This window comes from Dermacentor silvarum, chromosome 6, assembly GCF_013339745.2.
Source record: "Dermacentor silvarum isolate Dsil-2018 chromosome 6, BIME_Dsil_1.4, whole genome shotgun sequence".
In the NCBI taxonomy this organism is placed as follows: Eukaryota; Metazoa; Arthropoda; class Arachnida; order Ixodida; family Ixodidae; genus Dermacentor; species Dermacentor silvarum.
This window is the reverse complement of record NC_051159.1, coordinates 132,972,481-132,998,255: the sequence shown is the minus strand read 5'-3', so window position 1 is coordinate 132,998,255 and position 25,775 is coordinate 132,972,481. Positions and strand designations below refer to the sequence as shown.

Here is a 25,775-nt window from a genome sequence, read left to right as displayed (position 1 = left end):
ACAAAAGGTGCTGCGGGAAAGACACCGGCGGAAAAATCGTATCTCACTTTTCAGCGACCGAGACCAGCAGCGAAAGCTTCAGGAGCGCGGTTGCCATGGCAACGTTGACATTTGGGGTACCCGTCCCAGTGCTCCTTTGCGAAAAACAGCACGTGACTTCCGCCACACCTTCTCCAATACGCTCGTGCTGGCCAGGGCCTCTCCTGGGGTTTCCTTCCTCCATGCGTTTCTCTAACCACGCGACGCCATCCTAGGCCCGCGCGCTGGCGTTGGCCGCTGACGTCACGCTCCCCCACTTCGCAGCCGCGGCTCGAGGCTTCGCCCCGCTCCGCGAGAACGCCCACTCAGATAAACAGATCCGGTGGGCTTGAGCCTCCTATGTTTAATGTACGACAATAAAACTGCGAAGTTACAATGAAAAACTTGTAGCGTACGTACGAACGGCACTGTGCGAACGGCAACGTGTAACTGTGATCACAATGAGTGCTACAGTTAAAAAAAGTTGCCTATGCGTAGTTCTTAGTTTAGCTGTTGTTATTATTTATATATGAACACTTCAGCAAGAGATCTCTTTCATTAAGCAGGTTGGTCGCGGAACCGATGACAGCCAATGAGGCAACCGTTGATACCCCAAGGGGAAACTAAGTTAATCAGGCGCGAAGGCGCTCGAGCGGACCTCGGCGTGTTTGGCAAAAGGGACGTCCCCTCGTTCATTCGACGCCACCGACGAGACGAGTAAGGCACGGCAGGCGCCAGGAGGTCCAAGGTGTTCATGAGAAAAAATAACTACGGCAACTTCGCGACACCATCCTACGGAATACAACTAAGCTTGTGAGCGAGCTAGCTTTACTTCTACATGGCTGATACCACTGGTACTCGCGAAAAATACTTTTGAAGAATGCTGATGGCCATATTTTTTTTTGCTGTCAGCGAGGGGGCGATGCAGAAATCTGAGGGGGGGGGGGGGGGGGGGGGGGTCAGGACATCCGGACCCCCCCCCCCCCTGGATCCGCGCCTGATGGTCCAGAAGATGAAGAGTCCTGGGTTGCTGGATCGAAGCCAGGGGAACAAACGCTGAAACCGTAACACGCCTGGAAAAGAAAGTCACGGCGACCGTTAGGCTAATACAAAAGTTAGGCGAATACAAAGACCAATGTACAGAGAGGACAACATAGAACCGGTCCTTTTCGAGGAGCGATGGCTAAGCGCTCTGACGAGCTCAGATCTACACGACCAACTATGGGCAACACAGCGGGCCCGGGCTACAATGGAAAGGCTATGCCTCACCGCACATAATGCCCGGGTGGCCTGAGCCCGGGTGGCCTGAGCCCGGGCCGGCAACCTCGCAGGTGCTTCTATCAATAAAGTTTTTTTCCGTCCGTCCGTCCGCTAAAATGCAACAAAGCTGTTTAAAAATGCCGCCATTATTTTCAATGCGAAGACGTATGAAAGGAGGGGGGATAAAGAACTAAGTAGACATACCATTTGTCATTGCTTTGAAGTAGCAGTGCACTAGCGCTGTAACGGTAGGTTTTTAAACTAAAGAATCACGCACTCTCTCTCTTCTTCTTTTTTTGCATCCCTCTTGTGTTTTGGAGGGTTCTGTCGATTTTATTGCCTGTGGCGCCGCATCGTAGGTACAAGAGGTATTATTCAAAATGGCTGCGAGTTTTGTTTAGAGTGAGTTTTACGCGCTAGACGAAGACTTTTTGCAGCTGTTGGTGTGTGCGAAATTCGGGATAGATAATTGTCATGGTAAGTGAGGACTTTTCTGTGCATGGCATGTCGCTGTGTCTGGAAACGTATGCTACAAGGCCAGTAATGCCGTGGAGCAGGCGAACATGGAAAGCTGATCAGCGGTAAAACCGTATAAATTACGTGTTTTAGTACTTTCGTACGCGCAGCCTCGCCTGCTGCGATGCTTCCTGTCGCTCGTGTTTTACTCGCGCTTGCGCTAAAGAGCCGATAATCCGCCCTGACACTAATTTAAAACAGCTTCGCGCCTGTTCTTGAACGATGAGAACTCTGTTGTAGCACACTCTTGTGGCCTTGAACCTGTGAAACCATAATTCGCACTGACCGTTTCAGAACGTTTTAAAACTTGACATACGTGACTTAATTTTTTCACGATCATTGCAAGCGTGCTCGTCGTGCTCTGTGTCATGCGCTGCGCGCGCTTGGGCACAGCATGGAGTGCACGTTATGTGGCGCAAAAATCTTGAATTTCATAACAGCGCTGCAGGCATTTGTTGCACTAATAAATTCGCGCGCAGGCTTTTTCTGCGTTTTCTTTGTGTTACTTTGACCAAGCCACGTCAAAATGCTACTTAAAACACACGAAGAGCTCGTATCCGTAAAACACATCTGTATATCAGTCGAATTCTTATTTGACGCAGACATCTCCAATCTCCGTGCTCGAAGTTGCTCACTGCATTTGCTCTCGGGTTGCCGCTCCTCTTCGGGCCGTTTTCGCAAAAGCTACCGATAACGTCAACCTACCGGCTGCTCACTTTCTCGCTCACTTTCGATGCGCTTGCGTGTTGTGTGCCGGCAATGTTGAACGGCAAAGTCTACCGTATTGCTCACTTTTTTTTTTTTTTTTTCGTTTGCTCTGCAGAAAGTTCGCCCACCACTGGCTTTTTCGAGGCCTGCGCAGCTCTGGTTTTGCTATGTCAGAGCAGTATAGCAGCGACGAAGATGCCTGGTAAATACTGCTGCTTTCGATTTTTCCATTTTTAGTTCCTGTGATTTGAATTTCAGCACAGGCCCACCAAAAGTTAAAAAATGCTCACTGTGCTGTCTGATGTGATTCGTAGAGCATGCGTTGTTGCGCCACTGTGATAAGACGTGAGCATGTTAACAGTGTAGTGATAGGCATGGAGTTAGCGATTCACCCACACACTTCGTAGATAGTGTAAAAATCAAGCAGGAAGTGCAACTGCTCGAGTGCTTTTTCACTGCATTTCATGTTTTTTCCGACTGTACACAGGCTTATTTAAAGTCTGAATTTGCTTTAACACGATACAGAAACCATCATTCCGCACAAAAATTCTGTGTTGCTTGGTAATTGGCCAGGAAAGATTCTGACATAAAGCCCTGCTTGTAAGAACCAATGATGCAGCATCACTTCAAAGCAGTCAATTGTTTGTGTCTAATGTCAGTGACAGCTGCTTTTTTTGCTAGGTGATGACATAATGTCACGGGCTACCAGTACGTAGTGTTTTCCATTCCTTAAGCACATGACAGCAGACTACAGACGTTATGCAGAAAGTATGTTCTGACTGCTAATTGAAAAATAATACAAAATTAATTTCAGTACATTTTAATTCTTCTCTGGCATGCTTGTTGTAGCACCTCTTGCCATAGGGGTGCATGACGTTTTGCAGCCGTAAATAATAATAGTTGAATAGCTGATGCACAACTTACATTTCTTATTCAACTCGGCAGTATGTTCAAAATATTGTTTTGCTAAAGTAACCTGAAATGATCCAAAGAGTAGTGTGTATTTGAGTTTGTCTTGAGACAACCATCCAATTGTTTTCCCAATTTCATATGCTCACTTCTGGCCTGCATAGTCAAATGCTTTTAAATGGCATTTGTGACTGACTAAGGTTGGATTAACTTCTCCGAAAGCAAAAAATTCTTTCCGTAGTGCCATTGCAGCAGCACTTGCAAAACACGTCTCACAGGATGGCAAAGAAAGCTTTGCTTTAGAAGCATGCTTTGAGTTTTGACAACTGCATCATCATTGCTTTATGCCCAGGTAGGACAGTGGTTAGATGCACAGACGTTGTTGTTATGAATCCATGTAGAACTATAACTCACCTGTGACGTCTTACAGCCATGCTTCTGCTTTATTCAGAACCTAATTGGATTATCTTCTGTGTATTATAATCTTGGTTACTATTATTCCTTCTTTATTGCATCCACGTTCACTTCACGTAGTTCACACTCTATGTCCCGTGACCCAAATGGCCCACAAGAAATTTTTATATAGTGAGAAATTGCACTAGCTGGTGTTTGTTAATCTTGTATTGGGCTGACTTCTAACCACAAAAGGACCCACCAGACAAAAATAATAGAGCACTCAACTGTCCTTGTCTCATTGTCCTTGTCTGGTTTGTCCTTTTGTGGCTTTCAGATGTACTCAGTGCATTACAAGATGAAATTTCTGAATGCATTGCAGTCAATTTTAGACAAGAGAGTGCTTGTTCCGCTTTTGCTGTTCAGCTGTGATCACCTCTGGTATCTCCGATGGCTAAATTTAGTTCTTCCGTAAATGCAGCATCTGCAATGGAGAAGTGGGGTCCCGCAGCAGCCACAAGCGCAAGGAGGTCCACAATGAGGTGGAAAGGAGGCGGAAAGACAAGATCAACATTGGCATCCTGCGCCTTGGGGAGCTGCTACCCGACAAGGATCCCAGGAAGCAGGTGCGTTTGTCGTGGTCAGAGCCATCTCTGTGTGAGTAGCTCATAATTCTCACAGGAACACTAAAGACAAGCATTGAATCGATTGAGAATTTTAGAGAACCCTTGTAAGCATTTTGTAACATTTGTTTCATGCCAAGAGGTGAGTTATACTCTATTTCACACACAGCAGGCAATGCTATGAAGGCTAGCGAGACTTCTCTCACTGCTTGCATTCTCGACCAAAATATAGTGCATCACATATGAAAAAAGGTGTATGTATGCGTTGCATAATTTGATGTAACCATGTCTCATACTTTAATGTTGCAAAATACGACACAGTTATTACATGGAAGGCATGGCAGATGCGAGCCTGTTTACCACGGAATGAGCAGATTGATACATTTCTGCAACCAGTAACCACAGCTTACCACTTGCACTGGTGACCAGAGCTTAGTATGTTACATACTGGAAGCACAAAGGTATGAGATCTGATGTAACCTTACTTCCACCTCTTGCAGTTGTAATATTTGTAGTAGTTATTCTGTAGAAAATGTTCCAGATCAAAAACATGTATGCTGTAATATACATGGAGTGAGATTTACATGATGGCACTATTTCCATAGCTTCTGCATCATTGCATGCTAAGTATGCAACACAGTATAGGTGCACAGGATATCTCGACTAAAGTGATGGGGTTGTATAACTTTTTCACTATTGAAATCCCATAATCGAATGGGTGTTGTCCACATTGTGCCCCCCCCTAGCAGTGGCTCTCTCAGAGTAATGGAAACCCATCTCAAATGCCATGCTTTTGCCGTACTGTGGGCAGTCAAAAGGACCAGTGACGTCATGGCTGCCATTGTTTCGACACCACCTATTAACGTAGCTTCTCCAGCAATCTCGGAGGCCCTGCTCTGCCAAGCATTACTGTCTGCTTTGGGTACAGTAAAAGCTCGATGATACGAATCTCACGGGGTCACGAAAAATATTCGTATTAGCCGAAATTCGTATCATCGAAACACAATTAAAACTACTGTCGAATCTCGATAATTCGAACTCGAAGGGGCCCGAAAATTTGTTCGAATTAAAAGGACGTATTTTTGCGGTATTTGTGCACCATAGCACGATGCACGAACGGTGCGAGTCAAATATCGCAGCGCGCAAGCGCATAGCAAGCGCGGGCCACAAACTGCCCACGCCGGCTAACGGTCGCTTCCCGATAACGACAGCAAACGAAGCTTCAGGGAGCAAGCGGGCGGCGCCGGCACACGGGTGCGCGCGGAGACAGTCGAAGGTGAGGGAGGAGGGCGGCAGGGAAGCGGATTTGGCCGCGTCAACTCCGCCGCTTCGGTGGCTCCCATCGCCCTCCCTCTCAACTCCCTCGTAGCTCTCTCACCTTCGACTCCGTGCGCACATCTCCGTGCGTGCCCGCCGCCGTGCTGGCGCCAGCTTATTTTAGCCGCCCCCTGAAGTTTCGTTTTCTGCCGTTATCGGGAAGCGAGCGTTTGCGGGCGTGGCACTTTCGTTGGCCCGACTGTGCCTCCACCGCTGCTTCCCCCTGCGCTGCTGCCGCAGCGGAGAAGGGTTCACTGCCATTTTATCCGCGTGGCTGAGACATCGGCACTAGTGTGTGTGCTAGAATACGGTTGTCTAGAACACTCTAGTCGGCACGTACACGCTTGTTCCGGCACGATGCAGAAACGGCGACCTTGCAATGTGAGAGAGAAGGAAATTTCCGCCGCGGGTTCTTTCTTTTTTCCCCCCGTTCCTTCGCGCGCGGCATTGAGGGGTCTCTCCTGAGCTTTTGCTCTGTGGCGGTGTCGGAGCAATGCCGGTCGGAGGCACCGCCGCGTGATTTGGCGAGCTGCTAAGAGCATTGGCGGTGCGCGGTATGTTCGAAATAAGCGCGTTCGAATTCGCTTGCTTCGCGTTGACGTTCAACGAAAGCACGTTTTTCATGATAGTCTCGCTGTGCAACAATTGTGCTCACTGTTGACGTTGCGAGGCCTAGCTCCTTAGCCAACTCCGTCCGCTTCCTCTTGGGATCCTCATCGACCTTTCGAAGAATGTCTAATTTCTCTTTAAAGGAGAGTGCTTTCCGCTTGCGAGACATAGCTCGCTGCGACTAGGCAAAATGGCGCAAACACGAAGAACGCGGCCCGAAGCGCAGCAGCCACTCCATCTGACGGCTCGCAGAAAAGGAGGAAAAGTACAAAAGCACCAAAAGCGCCACCGCTTCAAGAAGCTCTTCGCGCCCAGTCGCGGAGTCCGCGCTGTCCGGCGCCGCGCCTCCGCACCAAAAGAGAAGGAGAGAAAGCGCGTGACTGCACGCTGTTCTCTTTCGCGCCCGTCGGTGAGGCGGCGTTTATTCGTATCAACCGACGCAGGCTGAAAATCGATTCGTAACAACCGTTCTCTAGCACGTTGCAAAGTAATGGGGCTCGGCCGGGACCACAGAAAAATTTGTATCATCCGGAAATTCGCATTAGCCGTGATTGTATCATCGAGCATTTACTGTAATTGAAAACTTCAAGGAGGATGCCATACTCCAGCAGTTAGCAATGACAGAGTGCTGTGAAGACGTAGCAGTAGTGGATTTTTCTGTAGGAAGACCCAAGGGCCGGACTGCATTTTACAGCGAAGCTGTTAAGAAGAGTTCCACAATTTTTGGGGTGCCAGCGATGACATTGGGCTACTAAAGCTGGCAGCATGGTCATTATGTAATGTCAGTTATAGAACAGCCAGCAACACCGTCTGTAGGAGCCCCGAATTTGCTTTGAAATGTAATTAAAACATAAGCTCACCAGCTATTTTACTAGTACCTACTAATGCAGGCTCCCATGCACATCCCTCCACGCCAGGGTTTCTCGCATGTTTTCAAATTTGCAGCGTGGACTCGGTGTCATGTTGAGTCTGTGTTGTAAAACAAAGGTGTACACCACAGGAGACTGCATCAATTGGAGCTGACTCTGAATATCACATGAAGCTGTCACAAGCATAGTATAAGTACGCCTTTAGTGAAAATTAAATGAAACACGACTGCACTGAATGTCGGCGCGCAGTCAACAGAAGTAGCATGACAGTGTGAACAACTCAATCACATCCGTGTGATTGTTTAGTGTATTGCTGCAGTTCACACCAGCACCGATAGAATCGCCTGCCATCTCTCTGTGAACACTCAATCACATCCGTGTGATTGTTTAGTGTATTGTTGCAGTTCACACCAGCACCGATAGAATCGCCTGCCATCTCTCTGTGCCTCATAAATAAATTAAAGCACTAAACTATGGAAGAATCATGCCTTATCTACCTCTACAACATGGTCTTCAACCTACTTATCCAAAATTGAAATTCACTTTAGTGGCCTTTTAAAAGGAGTGCTAACTTGACATTTCTCTCTCCCTCTCTCTCTCTGTTGTTTGTTTGGAGGTCCACACTCTCTCAACCCTAGAAGAAATTAGAAGAAATACTGGAAAGGTGTCAAAGCACCCTAAATAATTTACTATAGTAGTGGCTCCTACAGACTAGTTTCGGTTTCAGTACCCAGGTTGTGAATCCATCATGACATCACAGTGCACTGGCTCACTTAGTTCCGGCAATAACTGCAGCAAGTGCAGCCAGAGGAAACATGCCTAGTGCTCCTGTTTGTTTTCTTATGAGCAACATCAAAAATATTGCTCTCTGTCATGATGTCATGTGTCGATAGTGCCAGGTCCAGCATTTCGAGACCAACTATAAGGAGCTATTTTAGTAAATGACCTTTCTACAATATCATAACTGTCAGTCTTACCATAAGAAGAGATTTGGTAAGCCTGAAGAGACGCAAAAGCTAATGGCAGGTGGCAATGCTGCCTTGGAAGTACCCGCACCAGGTTGCCGTGATGTCATTGATTTTGACGACATCTGCTCTGGCCTAGTTATTTCTTTATTAGTAAAGATATTGTATTCTAAAGGAGCCATATACTGAACTTGGCAAGTCTCCGAAAGCTTTACTGAGCCACATCTGCCCAAATATGAAAACATACTTTTAAATAGTAACATCATTCATTTAAAAAATGTTTGCACCCTTTAGGGCGTGTCTTGTCCCCAAACAATAATCGTCATCTGTCTCGCCTTCGTATCATTTCGTGAAAACATTGTGCTCGCTACTTTTCTATCAAGAATGCTATCTCACACTAATAACGCGCATGCTGTTTGTGACTTCTAAGTAGCGGGCGCGCACTATTAAAGACAGGAAAGGCACACAAGATAGATGACGATTGTTGTTTGGAGACAAGGTAAGTCCCAAAAGGTGCAAACATTTCTTAGGATGTAGTACTGACATACCGGCCCTAAGGTTTCAGCGTGAAATATATAAAATTGAACTTTGGCCATTATTTTCTCTTCTACTTATCAATCTACTATCACAAACTTAACAAAAATAAAGTAGACTTTTGAATGAATAATTTATCAGTCTAAACTGTGTTAGTGTTTCTCTTTAGTTTCCATTCAATATGAAATTGAAACACCTTGTAATTGTTTCTCAACCTTTGTACTTGCTAAGTGTCGTGCTTCAACATGCGAGAAGTGTGTGGTGGAGTTTCTACAAGTTCCAAAATATGTGTCGGCACTCCTTTAAGTTAAGCTAAACTGGTTGGCTATGCTTCTGTAATGGCAGATATACTGCCATTGCCATAAATGCGGGTGCGATAAGCCAGAATAGACACAAAAAATGAGTTTGAGCACATATGCAAGTTCACTGCACTGACATCCCACTACCAGCAGCAGCACTAATGTGTGCTGCTGCTGCTTTTTTCCTTGCTGCAACAATGCCACACGTGTTCACCTGTACAAACATCCAGAATGTGGCAGCTGTCATCACAGACTGGTGTTGTTTGCCAAGTGCACAAAACACCAGATTGTGTATTGTCCTGCTGCTGTGACGGCGCACAGGTAGGCAGGCAGAGGTGGAATAAATTGAAAGCTTTATTGGGCAACTTGTGCCTAACTTAAATACAACTCGGCGGCGACAATAGCAACAAGTGCAGTTGACGGTCGTTGAATCCTATGATGGCCACTTGCGCCTACCTGTTTGGCCAGATGCACTCACGGCGATGGGGTAAATTCTAGAATGTGCCACAATCATCTACTAGTGCACCTATAGACCACCAGCCTTTCTGGGAAGTACTACTACGTTTAAATCGCGAATTTTCTAATATCATGAGCATGTTCTCACGTATCCGCAGAAACGCGATAACAAAGTCTCATAACTATAGCAAATGAAAGTCACATGGCAACCTAAACCTTTGACTTAGTTCTAAATGTACAAGACTGACAGCAATGCCCGCTTCATGTTTTTAAGTCCCGCAGGTTGATGGGGTGTCTAGTATAGAATGAAGAAGTGCCTGCTTTGGACTACTTATTAATTGTTTAACAATAAAGGAAATGTTCAGATTAAATTCCAAATTGAGCAGAGACTCAACCTTGCAGTCTTATAAACTTCTGTTATACAAAAAAAGTGGGCAGTGCATCCATCCCTTGGAGGTTATTGGCGACGTTCATGCGATTATCAGTCTATCCAATGATGGGTGTGTAAGCGGTGATGATATGTTTTATATGTTATGGTGATTATTATGAAAAGCAGCTCATATCCAGTGACACAGACCCAGTGCCATATAACCAGTAGCAGTGCTAGGAAGCGAGCTCATCGTCCACGGGCAATGAACTCGCACGCGGCCTAGTTCCAAGTGACTCAAGTTGGCGTCAAAGTAATTCATTAAAGAGTGGCACATACCCACTGGCACACACCCAGTGTCACGTAACCAGTTACCCAAGTTGGCGTGAAAGGAAAACAGTTAGTTCCGGGCTTAGATACATACCTGCCGATTCTCCCGATTTGCCTGGGAGACTTCCGATTGTACCGACACGGCCATAAATCTCCTTAAAAGCTACACCTACCCACTGCGAAGAGGAAATTACAACACAGTAAAAAAAATCATGTCATGCAGCACAGTCACAACGTAATTCCCATTATGCGCGAGGTAGCTAGCCAAAGTCAGATTTAAATCCAAGCCATTTGTGTGTAGGCGTATCTCAGTTCGCTTCAGATCGAAACATGCGTTGAGGAGTGTGCGAGGCAAAGGTCGAATATGCGTTGCGTAATGGCTGGTTCCTTTAGGTCAGCTTAGCCGTAGCACAGCCGTACTATGTGGCGGATTACAATAAGCGTGTAAAGGGGCTTATGTCATGGCACGTAGTACACGTAATTATACATGCGTGCATACGCCCTCTTTGGTCGCAGTATGAGTACCGAGCCTTCCAACAAATGTACTGACAACCATTCAGAGGTGTTTCTCCTAAATGTTGAGGTCCCGAGGTTGGCGTGTACAGTATAGACCACTTATAACGTAACCGCTTATAGTGCAGGACCAGATATAGTGCGGTCTTTTCAGACTCCCGTTAATTTTCCCATAGCACTCCATGTATACACGTATCGCTTATAGTGCAGTTGCGGGAAACGAAATACTGGTTACAGTGCAGCTGCCTGGGAGTACGGAAGTCAGCGGAGACGGCGAACGCTCCCCTCAAACGGGCGCCCCAAGGAGTGCTCGAGGAAGACAGACGAAGTGGAGGAGAAGGGCGCGTGGTGCGAACGAACAGCCAGTGAGGCTGTAACCAGAATCTTGAGTGCGAGTCGTGAAATATCACGGCGCGCCTAGCGAGCGAGGGCCACGAAACGGCCAACGCTCGCTTCACGATAACGGCAGTAAACGAAACTTCAGCGAGCGAGCGGGCGGCGCCGGCACGGCACGGCGAAGGGCGTACGCAGAGAAGATGGAATGTGAGAGAGAAGGGCGGCAGGGAAGTGGATTTCGCCTCAGCAACTCCGCCGCTTCGGTGGCTCCCCTCGCCCTCCCTCGTAGCTCCCTCACTTTCGACTGTCACCGTGCGCGCCCGCCACCGTGCACGCGCCGCTGCTACAGCCGGCCCGGCGCCAGCTCCCCGAAGTTTCGTTTTCTGTCGTTATCGGGAAGCTGGCGTTTGCCGGCTTGGGTAGTTTGGTTGGCCGGCCTGGGACAGCGCCGCTGCTTCCCTCTGCGCCATAGCCGCAGCGTGCAAGGTCAACACGTGACTAGAAAGTAGAGGAAGCATAAAGGAGAAAGAAGGGTTCACTGCCGTTTTCTACGTGTGGCAACGGTAGCGTGGCTGAGACGTCGGCACGTACGCGCATGTTTCGGCGCAACGCAGAATCGACGACCTTGCCATTTGAGAGAGGGTGAAATGTCCGCCGCGTTTTTTTTTTTTTTTTTTTTTTTTTTTTTTTTTTTTTTTTTGTTCGGTGCGCGACATTGAGGGGTCTCCCCTAAGCTTTTACTCTATGGCAGTGCCGAAGCAAGAAGCAATGCCGGTTGGAGGCGCCGCCGCGTGGTTTGGTTCGAATTAACGAGATTCGACCGTGCATTGAATTTCTCGACTGTCGCATACGCGTGGCGGCTCGGTGCACATGTTTTGCATATGTGCGGGCCTTGACAATTGTTGCTTTGGTTATAGTGCGGTACCGCTTATAGTGCGGATATTCGCGACTTCGGTGACTTACGTTATAAGCGGTCTACACTGTATGTAGATACTGGAAAGTGTATGAAGTATCCTAAGAATGGTAATTGCATTAAACGTATCTGAATAACAATGCATCCAAAGTGCTGCGAAATCCTTGATATCGCACTGAAGTGACCAGTGCCACACTTTGCCGTGAAATTCAAGCAGGGAAGTTATTACATTGTATTCTCTAAAAATCCTTCTTGTTTTTCCAAAGAAATTGAAAAGTAGTCTTTAACATATCTGTCAGTCTAAGCTGATTTACTGTTCGCCTTCTGTGTCTCCTAAGAGTTAAAGCAAGTGTCTTTGGTTGTCGGGAGAAGAAGGGGAACCGAAGGGCTCGATTTTGTTAATCATGACCACATAAAGCCAACAGACAATGAAACCAAGGAAAGCATCGGGGAAATTAAGTGTGCTAATTGGAATGTAGAAAATAATGAAGAAAAGGGAAATGAAAGTGGACGAAAAGATAATGTGTCGCCGGCGGGAGCCAAACCCGCAACCACCGCATTATGTGTGTGTTGCACTACCAATTGTGTTATGGTGACGGCCATCAATTCGTCCACTAACTTTGGTATTTATGTTGTTACTCAAGGCATTCATCTCATGCTTTCCTTTTTGTATTGTCTGGTCTGTAGAGCAAAAATGGGATCCTTGAACGGGCATCGGAATACATCACATACTTGAAAGACTTGAATGAGAAGCTGGTGATGGACAAGGTTACGAACTTGGAAGGTAAGCCACTGCATTGAGCACTAATATTATGTTCTGTAAAAAAAAGCGTTAGGTCCCTTTCAGTCACCGATTATAATTAACTACAACCAGTAACTTTTCTATTGGAGACAGAAAACAGTCAAACGGCCTTTTCTTTGTTCATAAATGTAGTGAGGAGCAGGCCTAGACTTATCGTTACGCGTAGCTCTGATTAATGCGTGCCCTCTCTTTTCTCTTTTTTCCCGTCACTTCAACAGCCGCTGTGTTTGCTGGTTTACGTAAGCAGATCAGGGATCTGGAGGAACTGAATGCCAACTATGCGAGGCTTCTTACCACAGCGGGTATTCCCCTGACGAGTGGCCCCGAAGAGATTTGGGACCACAAGCCAAAAAAATATTCCTTGAAACACCTTCCCGACAAGCAACGTGCCTTACTTGCCTGCACCGAGGTCAAGACAGTTCTTCAGCAGCAGCAACCTTGCCAACATCATGGCACGACAGTCGTGTCATCACGGCCTGCTGCAGAGCCTCTCACTCCTAAAGCACCGCAGGCTGCCGTGGCACCAGCTGTACCACCAGCACCTCCTCCAGCAAGCTGTGCACGAGAAGCAATGCCTGGGTGCACACTGGTGACTCAGGCACTTCCATCAGCACCCGTCATGTCCACAGCTCAACCATCCGCTGTCACGGTGTTCCAGCAACAACACCCCCTGACTGCTGCAGCTACTGGAGTGGCCACGGGAACGGCAGGAGGGGTTGTCTCGCAGCCTATCCTCATGATCAACGACCAGGGCGTCCCTGTGCTACAGAATGTGGTGACCTTCCAGAACACTTCCATCATCCTCAATCCGCAGGGGCATGCAATGGGAGCACGTACGCCGGGATCGGTGGTCTCCTTCACGGGGCCTGACATGCTGCCCCAAGTGCACTTGGCAACAGGGCAGAGCACCGATGACTTTGCCCACTCTGCAGCAGCCCTTGGTGGCCTGATGCAGTGCGACCCCAAGCTGAAGGAGGCTGCCAAGCTCTGTGGCGTCCAGCAAAATGCAGCAACATTCCTCTCGGGTGCAGGAATGATGATGAACCAGCCCCTCCTCTCCCTTGGAACTGGAGCCACGATGATTGCTGGGCAGACAGCACCAGCACCGCAGGTCCCATCGGCATTCCTTCTTCCATCCGGACAGATCATTCCTGTCGTGTCGCAGCCGCAAGTGGTCAGTGCACCTATGCAATCGGCACACCCTCTCGGGAGTCAAGTGGCAGCTAATGTGGCAGCAGCAGTGAGTAGTTGTAGCACTTCTCTCGGGAAGGTGGTGCAGTGTGACGGTACACAGAGCTACATGTGCAGGGAGCATGCATCTTCCGTTCAACACAAAACACTGGCGTCTACACCTTCATCCGGTGGAACTGCAGTGGGTAATTCCACAGCCCAGCCAGGAGGAAACTGCAGAAAGCAGCACCACACCTGCCCACAGCATTCGTCGCCATCTTCGTCAAAGTGCATTGCTGTGCCAGACAGTTCGAGGACAAAGCCAGTATGTTCCCACGCAGCATCCAAACAACCGCTCTGCTCCATCAGGCCCAAGCCGACTCCTCAGACCCCAGATTCTAGTCAGGCTAAGCCTTCGTGCACGCGTAAGAGCGGTGGTGGCAAGAAAGTGTCAGCATCAAAGACTTCCCCAGAGATACCAGCCAAGAGGGCACGTGCAGATGCACCACGGTCAGATGAGGAGACTGCCTCACATGCTTCCACCTGTTCATCGACCACGGCTACCACCTCAGCCCAGAGCACGGAGGGTGTGAGCAGCACAAGCAACAAAGAAATTTCACCACTTGCTGCAGACATTCTTGCCCAAGCGACAGAGTCTATCTTTTCGTGTGGTGGCAACGTGGAAGCAGCAGTCAACCAGGCCACACAGTCGAAAAACAAGAGTCCGATGTCAGCAAACTCAAGTGACCAGGCTACCGCGCCTGCAGGTTCGATTCCCGCCACTGTAGAGACTAACACAGGTGCACAAGCGTCAACCACAATTACAGCATCTTCTCCTCCCAGTACCTCAGTCGCTCTCGCTCAAAGTCACTGTTCGAGGGCTTCTGTGCTTGCAGAAGCAGTCTGTAGCAGTGATACCGTCCCAGCCAACAGCACTGTTGAAGAAGCATCCAAGATTAAAGACATTTTTCAGAATGGAAGGCCAACAGAAATCGATGCAGAGACAACATCTACTACTAGCCAAGTGTCAGCTGAAAATGGTGCACAGTCAGCATCTGCAAAGGAAGGGCAAGATGACGTACAGGCATCTGATAATGACCGTAACGAACTTCCTAGTCTCAGTTTACACTCCATAGTGATGGAGGAAAACATTGATATATCTCCGAGTGTCAGTTCAACAACCTTTACCGAAAGTTATGTCTCAGTCAGTGCCAGCAGTAATGGCCACAGCACGCCTCAAGGCTCCTCTAAGATCCCTGACTGTGCCGCTTCCATACTTTGCCAACTCACTCCACCCAGCAGCAAAGGCAGTGAAGATAATAGCAAAGCCTTTGTCTCAAGTACTGACAGTCTAGCATCGGACCAGGAGTTGCCTCTAATACTGAGTATTCCTGAAGACGATGGGCATGGTTCTCTCAACAGCAACTCAAATCCAGGTCTTTCTTTCCCATCACTGTCGCCCGGGGATCAGTTGGAACATGAATTGGGAAACAGCAATGCTAAGACAGCAGAAAGCACGAGCAGCCTATCGCAGTTTGTCCTCACTCCACCAACGCCACACCTTCCAGCCAGCACAGCACAGGTATCAGTCACCTCGAGCACAAACAAAAAAAAGGAGTCATCAGAGAGCAGCACGTACACCTATGTTGCTTCTGAGAGCTTCCCAACACCACCAAGTCATTCAGAGGAGTTGCACACCATTGGGAACACAGGCAGCAGCAGCAGCAAGCAAGACTGCCACCATGCCTCTCGATCTCCACAACTTCATAGCGCACCTCCCGTGAAGTTGCACACGGAGGCATCGTGCCACAGTTTTGTTTCAAACGCACCGCCTACACTCCCAATGCACAGCAGAGGATTGCAGTTTTCAACAGCATCTGCAGCGAGCACACCTGCTCAAGTGCACCACATTTCATTGCCTGGCTTTAGCACAGCTCAAGGATTTGCTGCACCCAAGGAGCCCGAATCTTTGCCCCTGCTGGACAACAGCAGCAAGCCGCCCCCTTCACCATGTCGTATGATCCGTGACTCTGGACGTTGCTCGACACCAAGTAAGAGTCCATCAACGCAGTTTCCAATGTCCATAAACCCCTACATGACCACACCTTCCTTTCCGTTTCCACGACCCGATCAGTACACACCTTGTACCAGGACACTAACTCCTCAAAGTAACACACCGAATAGCAGTAACACTGCATTGTCGTGTTATTCTGCCGAGGCGTTGATTGGGACTCAGAACTTCTTACCATCTTCTTACCGGCTCACGCCCCCCTCGTGTGCCCAGGTGCCCACAACTCAGAGGTCATCCTGTCAGCAGTCATCGCGCCCTCAAATCTCCTACTCTGCAGAAAGCCTTATTCAGTCACAGGCTAGCAATCCAAAGAAAGATCTGCAAGCAAATGCCAAGGAACCTAGCTTTTCAAACCATCCCGGATTTGTGAACAGGCTTCCTTCTTACCAGCCCCAGACTAGCACACAGCATACTACAGGGCACTCGCATCAGAGGCAGCTTCCAGCTAGCACATCTCAACAGATGCACTTGCCTAGCACAACTGTGTCAGTGGCAGCAGACAACCGGTCACAGGCATTGCCTGTTTCAACGACCGTGCCTCCTCAGCCCACCTCAGTGCACAGCAGCTACACAGTACAGCTTAGCAACAACACGCAGCGCAGCTTGGCAACAACTCCAAGTCGGTACCCCATCCACACGTACCACACTGCCAAGGATGACTTCCCCATGCTGCCCTCAGCACCATTACACACTCCGCCTCTGCACACAATGGCGCCACACATGTCACAGTCTCCCTCGTCCCGCAGCCACCACGTGCAGCCCGAGACAGGCTCGAACCAGAACATGTTTCAACACCAGAATTACCCTTACCCAAATTTTTCCCTGGGTCATCGGAGCCCCAGTTTCGGTGCCTGCACTGCCTCACGGCCTGAAGTTCCAGCAACAAGTCGAGCACCAGCTAGCTGCCTTCAGGCAACGTCCCCCCGACAGTCTCACTTTGGAATGCAGGTGCCTACATCCCAGCAACAGGGCTGCCTGTTTCCAAGTGCCTCCTCGGCGTCCCTCCTGCCCTTGACGTCAGAGTTCGGTCCTCAGTGCTCTGGACCATTGGCTCCACCTCCACCGCCAGTCTTTGGAAATCTGTCGCAACACTGTGCGCAAGCGCCACATCTGGTTAACAATCTGATCCCCGGCCCGTTTGCCACCGGTGGCAACACCATATGTGGTACCTCACTTCCTCCGCCAGGCGCGGAGAGTGAAAAGCAAGGCGGTCGCAGGGACAAACAAGGCATGCACCTGATGTCCGAGACCGGCTGTCCCGATCCTGAAAAGCAGCAGTCTAAATCAAAATCCAAAAAGAGCAAGCCCTCAAATACCTCATCGCACACTGCTGTAAGCAGCATACCATACTTCCCAGATTTCAGAAATGAATCTCATAACCACGCGTTGATAACGTTACCCCCGCCTCCAGCACCCTCACAAAAGCTACCTCACGCTCCTTCCCTTCCATCGATGTCCGTGTCGACATCATCGGCATTGCCTTGGCCACATCATCAGCAGCAGCAGCACCAGCAGCTGCAGCAGACCCCGCAACCACCCCACACAAAGCCCAGCCACACCAGCACTGATGTCGAGCGAAGTGCAAACATCAGTAGCGCCGCTTACAACCCGCTCTTCAGACCTCAGTCCCAGCAGAACAGCATCAATCTGAACCTCAACGGGTCTTGTGCGCCAGCACCTCACTCCTCCTCTGCAGCTTCTTTCTCACACCACCACAGCCCCCTACAAAGAAACACGCAACACAGTAGTGCATCAACATCATCAGTTGCATCTGTAGTATCCATGACCAGCCCCAGCATCTCAACAGCCACACAAGTGGCACCCTACTCAAACTGTGCAGTTGCACCGTCGCAGCATGTCCCCAACTTCAACCTGAGCAACATCTTTCCTGACATTGGCTCGGGAGAGCAGGGCAGGGCTAGTGCAGCACCACCTCCACCGCCTCCATCCACGCACTTTTATCCCTCAAGCCGTGTGCTGCACAACTCATTCAACCACATTCTGCCACCTCCACCACCGCCAGCACCGCCACACAACAACTTTGTGCACTCGGGCCACCATGCGCCTTCCTTCTCTAATGTTATCCCTCCACTCACCTTTCCTATGCACGAACATTAGACCTTCCTTGGCACCCCACAAATAGGCAAGTTTGGGAAAGTGGTCTCTAAAACAATGCACCAATTCCCAGGTGGCTTTTCTGCAGCCTGCTGCTGCTCATGACGACTGCATTGAAATGCACATATGTTGGTTGGTGCTCCTGTACTTACACTTCGTAGTTTTCATTTTTCTGGTGAAGTTCTTGTTGTTCTGTTAGGTGTTTTTCGTGATATTTATTCCTTGTGCTTGTCTGTTTTGTAGTGTGCTACTGCTCATCTGGGCTTTTTAGCCTCTTGTTAAAAAGAAAAAAAACAGCGCCTGGTTTTTGCATACTTGATGTTCTAATTCTAAAGTACAGCTCCTAACCTCTAAGGTTCAGATGACAAAGTGAGTGTGTGTGTGTGTGATGCTGATTGGAAACTTGTGTCCCTGAAGTCACGTTCTTGATCACAGAAAGCTGTTTACATATTGCTCAATCGACCGCAACGTGAACCCGAGTTGGCTCTGCTCACTGTGTTTTTGTAAAGATATGAGACAGTTATGTTGGACTTGAAGCATTTCTTGCGCATTGTGCAGTTTTTATTGTGTTTTTAATCGTTGTAGATTTTACTGTGGGTCTGGTGATAACAGCTATACCAGGTCCCAGTGTGTTTATGTTTATATAATGATGTTCGTAAATGAAACTAAGATATATTCACAGACAATATTTTCTGGCTATAAAAGCAACGGCATGAGGGTGAAGCTTGTGAACCTGTGTTACAGAAACAAATAGTTTGGCTGAGTATGGCGCCACTTTCAGCTTATCCAATTTCATGTAGCTTGGTGACTTAAAAAAGTAGTTGCAGTTAAGTCAGCATAAACAGTGCAAGAAATTGGCTTTATCTATTTCAACAGTTATTTTTTGCTGAAGTTTGGCATAAATTCAACAAGCTGAGTGGCAAGCCAGGACACAATCGCATTTTCTTTTTTTTTTTTTTTTTTTTTTTTAGAGATGTGCAGAACCTGTCTGACGATCACATGGCAAAACTCAAAAAGAGCAGCTAAAAAATATTGTGAACAGGTGTTAGACTTCTCTTTAGATAACATGTAATAGATAAAAGAGACACAATTTTTGTTTTTCACATTGGAAAACACCGCTCAAATTGCTGGACTATTCTCCGCAGTGGTGCAAGGCATTCATTTTGGGTAGCCAGGAAGAGTTTCCGCAACTATGCGGTAAAGTTTTTTTACCTATGGTTGCTTATACAGTAAAACAGAAAATGGCAGCTGAAACCTAGATTTGACACCATAATTGTTACTTTTCTGTCATCTTGATTTGTGATGATGAGTATTACAGATGCTAAACTGGCAAGCCAATTTAGGCAGGCCGTGTGCCTGCTATGTACATAGGTAACCTTTCTTGCATGCTGTAACCATCAATCTGCTTCTGTTTTCTTATACATTATTTAATTGTGTCTCACCATATATGGCTGCTTTCTCAATTAGTCACATTGAAGGACCTTTCCCACGGCGCATCATCCATTGCAGCGTGTCACAGTCGCTGGCAGAACTGGAATTTTTTCTTTTGTTGCGAAAATTCCACTTAAAAGAGCTGTGGCCTAGTTGTAGAGCGCCCGTCTTGGCTGCGGGAGGTGGTGGGTTCGCCGGGCACCCGCTGGTTCAAGTGGGCACAAGTGTACCCTGGCCTGGCGTTCAGCTTTCTTCAGGGGTGATACGCTTGGGAAAGGAGGCTGTGCCCTAAATTCCCATCGAAACCATCGTGAGCACAAAAAAAAAGAAGATTTGGACCACTCCCATTTAAATTTCCACCAAAATCTAATGCGAACAAAGGACAAGACACGAGAGCAGCAGTCTCAACCAGAGCAGCCCAGGCAATCTCGAGCTCGCGCCTCTCTGACGTTGTGGCTGCAGCGTTGGGCATTTCTCTTCACTACAGAGCATTCAAAGTTCGCTGGTGTCTGCCAAAGATTTTTGCAAGACCACTAGGAAAAATTTCTATAAGGAGTGAAATTTAATGTAGTCAAATGCCATATAACAAACCTCTGTTAAGCAAACTGTGTGGTATGACGAAAATTTTTTAGAGCGCAGCTCTGAGGTGCTTGTTTCTGCGGCGAGCGTCAGCGTCCTTGGCATAACCGAGCGAACGAGCACAGCGAAGGATGAAAGAGCGAACGCAGAGAGCAGTGGGGGATGAAAGACAGCAATAGCGAAGAGAGCACAAGGAGGAAAGCGGAGGAGGAGGGTGCAGCGAAACCGTGAAGCGGAAAGCAGAGGAGCAGGGTATGGCGAAAGCATGACGAGATAAGCGTAGTGCTGCGCAAGACGGGCTCTGCAGTGACAATGGCTGCAAGATGGCGCCACAGTAGCGTGCGTTGTCTGTTCACCGATGACTCCAACGATACCATGTATGGAAACAAAGCACTGCATGAGCGGAGGTCTGTCTGTGGCAGCTGCTGTGAACCGCGCCCATGCGCCGCCTGTGCGCTCCCTCTCGCGATCTCCCGATTAGTGAGGTAGTCGCGCCACGCTTCGCTGCGTTTGCAATGTGCCGCACGAGATAGATTGTCCGCGTCGGCCACTATATCACGAAATGAAAGCACGTATAGAGCTGCGCTCGAATTTCGCATTAGGGAGTATCGTTATTGTCGGTATTTTTTTTTTCTTTTCAAATCTGAATTTCATAGAACATAATGTATGCTTTCCTACACTTTAGCAATGCAACATGGCTCTGCAGCCTCGTCCATGCGCATCATGTGCACTTAACTGGAGCCTCTGTGACAAGCAAAAGAAAAGAAAGGCATTGCACAATGGTAAATTCATCATTTGCACACGTCCTTTCATGCTTGCAAATGTTGCTGTTAAGCACCAAAAACACCGTTTAGCAGAGAATGAAATCCGCCACTATGCCATCTATTGTGCTGTAATAGCAACAGAGCTGGGCTTGCCCCATTCATGCTTGCGGTCTTGTCGAAATGCTCCTGAAACTCGCCAGCTGCCAGTCCGAACAGGAAAACGCCAACCAGGAGTGTGCCTTGGCAATGATGAAAGGAATGCTTATTGTCTCGGTGTCATTGCACTTTGTTTTTGTTATCGCAAACGATGTCCCAGTGATCTTGTATTTGTCACTCACTACACCTAGCCTAGCAAGGAAACAAGAATTCGGGATCGCCAGTCAGCCTCTAGAGTCTGTAAGAGTACGTTTATCTAGGCCAATTAATCACAGGGGACCCTGATCATGAGAAGGAAATTTACAGAAGAATAAAATTGCGTTGGACTGCAACGGTAGGCATTACCAAATCTTGAATGGGAGCTTACCACTGTCATTGAAAAGAAAAGTGTACAATCATTGCATTCTACCGGTGCTAACATATGGGGCAGAAACTTGGAAGCTAACAAAAAATCTCGAGAACAAGTTAAAGACCGCACAAAAGAGCGATGGAACGAAAAATGGCAGGCCTAACGTTAAGAGACGGGAAGAGAGCAGTGTGGATCAAAGAGCAAACGGGGACAGCAGATATTCTAGTTGACATTAGGAGAAAGAAATGGAGCTGGGCAGGCCATGTAATGCGTAGAATGGATAACCGGTGGACCATTAGAGTTACAGAATGGATACCAAGAGAAGGAAAGCGTAGTCGAGGACGGCAGAAAACTAGGTGGGGTGATGAAGTTAGGAAATTTGCGGGCGCGAATTGGAATCGGCTAACACAAGACAGGGGTAATTTGAGATCGCAGGGAGAGGCCTTCGTCCTGCAGTGGACATAAATATAGGCTGATGATGATGACACCTTGTAAAGGAGAAGATGGAGCAGCATTGGCAGGCTACGTTGATAATGATATGCCTAAAGGCATGGCTCCATATAACATGACCGCTAGAAGTAGGGAGAACCTGTGTGAAAATCTTTGCTTTCAATGTAATCTCTACCTCACATGCAAGTGCTTTTTACCCATAATTAACGGTTGTTTATTGAGCAATTCTGTTCATAAATGCTTACTGACAACATGCTATCCTCCAGGACTGTTCAGGAACTTGTGGAATTTAACACAGTTTCTCACTACAAATACAGCTTTGTTACATCGAGGTTCGACTAAATAGCACACATCCAGTCCTGTCTAACACAAGTATCATTTGCATATTACCATCATAGCAGAATCCCAAATGCTAGAAATAAATGCACATCTAAGGCACGTAAATATCCTACACTGTTGGAATTGAAGCATAGATAGTAAAATGCTGATTAACACATTTAGAAAGTGCTCTATGTTACGCGAAATTAAATTTGCCTAAAACGTTCTAGAATCTGGTACTTTGTCCCAGTGTTTGCATTAATAAGAACAGGAACTGGGAATTGGTGCTACATTTTTTTTTTTTTTTTTTATGCTAGAAGGGTTAAGCTAAGCAATGTCCAAGATCTGATAGAATCTCTCAAGTATTCTTGCAATTCCATTAAATATCTAATATTACTAAAGGTAGGTTTGTGTTACTAAACGAACTTATCTGCTAGAGCTAGTTGAAAATCCAGTGAAATGGAAGAAGTGGATTAGTGAGGGGTATTTAATCATGTCATAATGCTTGTGTTGTCAAGTTTGTCAGTGCACATGGAAAGGCTGAGAAGGAGGTGAAGTTCTAAAAAAAAAAAATTTATTTGAGCTTGCAACTGTCCCGTGTCAACTCTGAACAAATACCCTCCCTTCGGAAGCATTGTTGTAGTCCTAGCGGCGACAATGCTGAGGTGAAATGTATCGCGCAAACATCTGTTGTCTGAAATTATTGTACTGCCTCTTGCATGGACAGGAGCAGCTGTTTGTTGTCTCTGATTTGAAGGTTGTTAGTGAAAGAAGGTGCTTGTCATTGTGATGAACGCAAATGATCCTCCCTCCAACTTCTTACCGGTTCTCAAAAACCCGCGTGGTTCTTTAACTATAGAGCCTCAGGTTGAGGTTCAAGACGGTGCAAAAGCAAATGCATGTCAACTTCTGTCGTTACATGTAAAGGCCTGTACGTCTAGTCAGCAGCACACCTCTCCAGCCGATCGCACTTTGATGTGTCATTTGCATTGTAGATACCTTTGCGAGTCCTCATTTGCAGCATTGTCGGGTGGTGAAATCAGCCGTGTTTTTATGTATAAAGGCCCATCCAACGTCACCCTCTTGCCATCACACTTGACTGTAATACCCCTTCCATGCAAGTTTTCTAATGTAAGCTTGTTATGCAGGATGGATGTACGTAGTTGTACACAGTATAATGTTTTGCACTATTAGTGTAGGTTATTACTGTTGATATTTCATGAGGTGCACAACAGAGTAAGTGTACAGACCGGTCACTGTAATTTAGAAGTTCAACTCACTCGGTGTACTGTGTTGTTTTTTCATCTATTGCAGTCGCTTTGCTCGACTTTGCATGTAAATAAGCTTGGTGTAAAAGTGTTTCTATCAGCTTAGGAAGGTGATGGTGCTGTACATATGTTGAACAACATGCATCATGTGAACTGTTTGTTGTCAAGAAGCTGTTAGTGTATCATATGCTCAATCTCTTGTGCATAGTGAAGAAAGAGGTGTAAGCACTTTTGTAAATTACGTCAGGGCCCCCGTGTGATTCTTTTGGTGTGTTTTTGCGTGGGACGCTATGTTTCGGAACTGATCATTTGACGAAAACGAGTGCTTTGCAATAAAGTTTACGTTTTATTTTGCTATTGTGTATGATAATGTCTGAATAAGACCCCTCTCTACCCATGTACTTACTTCATTAAAATGTACAGACACATTCTAGCCATCATGAAATGAATGTATGTGAAGTGGGGGCCTATATATTTTATGAGCACAACAAAACCTGTTTGTAATCTGGCCAAAAGATACTCAAAATAAAAGAGCTCATGCGGTCATGTTTGCACTGTTTGTTTTTGTTTTATGCAGGCGTGTCTTGAGGTCTGTTCGATGTCATTATGCATTTGTGCTGGCAATATGTTCAAGAATTCAATAGTCGGAAATGTTCTGGCTGTCACGTCAAAATAAATGCTCTTTGTCATCACATATTTGCGTGTCACGAACTTATAATATGCACAGGCGCATAACTGCAGTTGTCGGCCAACTGGTGCTATGCATGCTGCCACCCAGTGGTGGACCCAGCCACTCATTTTAGGGGGGAGGTCTCTTGTTGTATGGGGTTACTGTTATCACAAGACTCCCACCATAATATAAATGCTGTTAATTTTTGTTAACAGTCATCCCACTCATTCGTTCCAATTGCTTTTCCTGCTCGTAACGAATTCTGGGAATTAAAACACTACGTGCGACAATGCTACAGATATTTTCATAACTTACTGCAATAATTCTCTAAATCACGAAGATTTTCACGTATTATGAGGAAAACAAACAATGCCACTGTTAGAATGAGTAAGTACCCATCTTAGTGCCTTAATAGATGCGATTTTAAACTGATAACTGCACTGGGTAGAGCACGAAATTATTGCATAACAGACAGATTGCTGCAGTTATGATTTTTTTAACGCAATAAATGAAGTTCATGCAATTTCATTCAAATAATTATTCGACATTTACTGTAAACATAATAATGAGGCAAAAGTCACTCATACATAGGGGAATGTCAACCTAAAACCTTAAGACAAAAGAAAGCACGGCAACATCGCTACCACTTGTACAATTATACAGTGACAAATTAACATTAATAAAATTGTGCACGTCGAACGAAGACTAGTGCAGTCGACAAATTGACTGTAACGTTTTTGTGCAGCATTTTCGAAGTACAGCATGTAACAGCGACATATCTATAGAACATTCATCCCACTTTACTACTTCCTATAAACGCTATAAAATCAACATGATGGCAGCAAAAAGAGAAAATCCCCCCAAAACTCTACAAGATAATTAAAATAGTGATTATACATCTCGCTAACTGCAACTCGGTGGAACGAATCACATGAGTAATTATAGCTGCGCCACCTCACTCTCCAGCAGCCGCTTAGTGTAGTCATGGACTTGTCTGCCAACAAACTGTCCTATGTCGCATTGAGCAGGCACAAACAAAGACGACCACGAGCGCCCCCTCGAGGACGTCTATCAACACGTCCAATCACGTCATATCCTTCAATTTGATATTCGGTATGTTTGTTACATGCAGAAGCAGGGTGCGAGCATTCGCCTTGAGGAGGTAGCAATATGCTACATGATGCCAACCTGAGAGGAACACAGATGTTCGTGTTTTTCTTGTCAAATGGCAGCATTCAGAAAATTGCTGATGAGGTGACTTGTTCGGTGCCTTCGACTGCAATTTGTAGGGCTTTCTGATGAGCGGGAGTGAAAAATTTGTTGATCTTTCGCAAACTTGCTCCCTTCATTCTTCAGAGAAAACTTCAGGGCTGTAAACAAATAAAAAAATGTCACAGTTTCGCCCTAAGGGCGAAGCAATGAATGCGATAGCAACACAGCAATGTCATACGAAGTAAGGTGAGCGGCTTTGGTAGCAACAACACGCAGAACTGTTGTCGACGCCATCGGCGTTTTGCCCGCGTTCGCTCAAAATGCGTGCGGCGTTGGTGACTGTTGCCGGAGCCTCTGATATAAATAGGCACTGCGTGCCGCAGCTAAACGTCGCCTCCCTTCCCTCCCCCCCCCCCCCCCCCCACGGCCTCTCGCTCGTTGGAAGAAGGCGCGTTTGCTCTACATACATGGTGATTGTGAAGGAG

At 47.0% G+C, this 25,775-nt stretch overlaps 1 protein-coding gene across 2 annotated transcripts; it reads left to right on the top strand.

Moving 5' to 3' along the window:
* The first annotated feature begins 1,625 nt into the window (after positions 1-1,625).
* LOC119456051 (mucin-12) lies at positions 1,626-24,089 on the top strand. 2 transcript variants are annotated; one of them, XR_007467565.1, is made up of 6 exons: positions 1,626-1,755; positions 2,618-2,704; positions 4,286-4,430; positions 12,623-12,719; positions 12,956-22,335; positions 22,371-24,089. XR_007467565.1 is itself a non-coding variant. In XM_037717647.2 (5 exons), the coding sequence occupies exons 2-5, from the start codon at positions 2,670-2,672 to the stop codon at positions 18,094-18,096; spliced, it is 5,418 nt and encodes a 1,805-aa protein (XP_037573575.1). In that variant the 5' UTR covers positions 1,626-1,755; positions 2,618-2,669; the 3' UTR covers positions 18,097-24,089. The 2 variants fall into 2 exon arrangements, 1 of the variants encoding a protein (XP_037573575.1); XM_037717647.2 differs by having other exon boundaries at positions 12,956-24,089.
* The last annotated feature ends 1,686 nt before the right edge of the window (positions 24,090-25,775 follow it).

Coding starts and splice junctions, on each gene's coding strand:
- LOC119456051 (XM_037717647.2), top strand. CDS start 2,670: ATGTCAGAGCAGTATAGCAGCGACGAAGATGCCTG. Junction 2,705..4,285: donor AGCAGCGACGAAGATGCCTG/GTAAATACTGCT, acceptor CCGTAAATGCAG/CATCTGCAATGGAGAAGTGG. Junction 12,720..12,955: donor CAAGGTTACGAACTTGGAAG/GTAAGCCACTGC, acceptor TCACTTCAACAG/CCGCTGTGTTTGCTGGTTTA.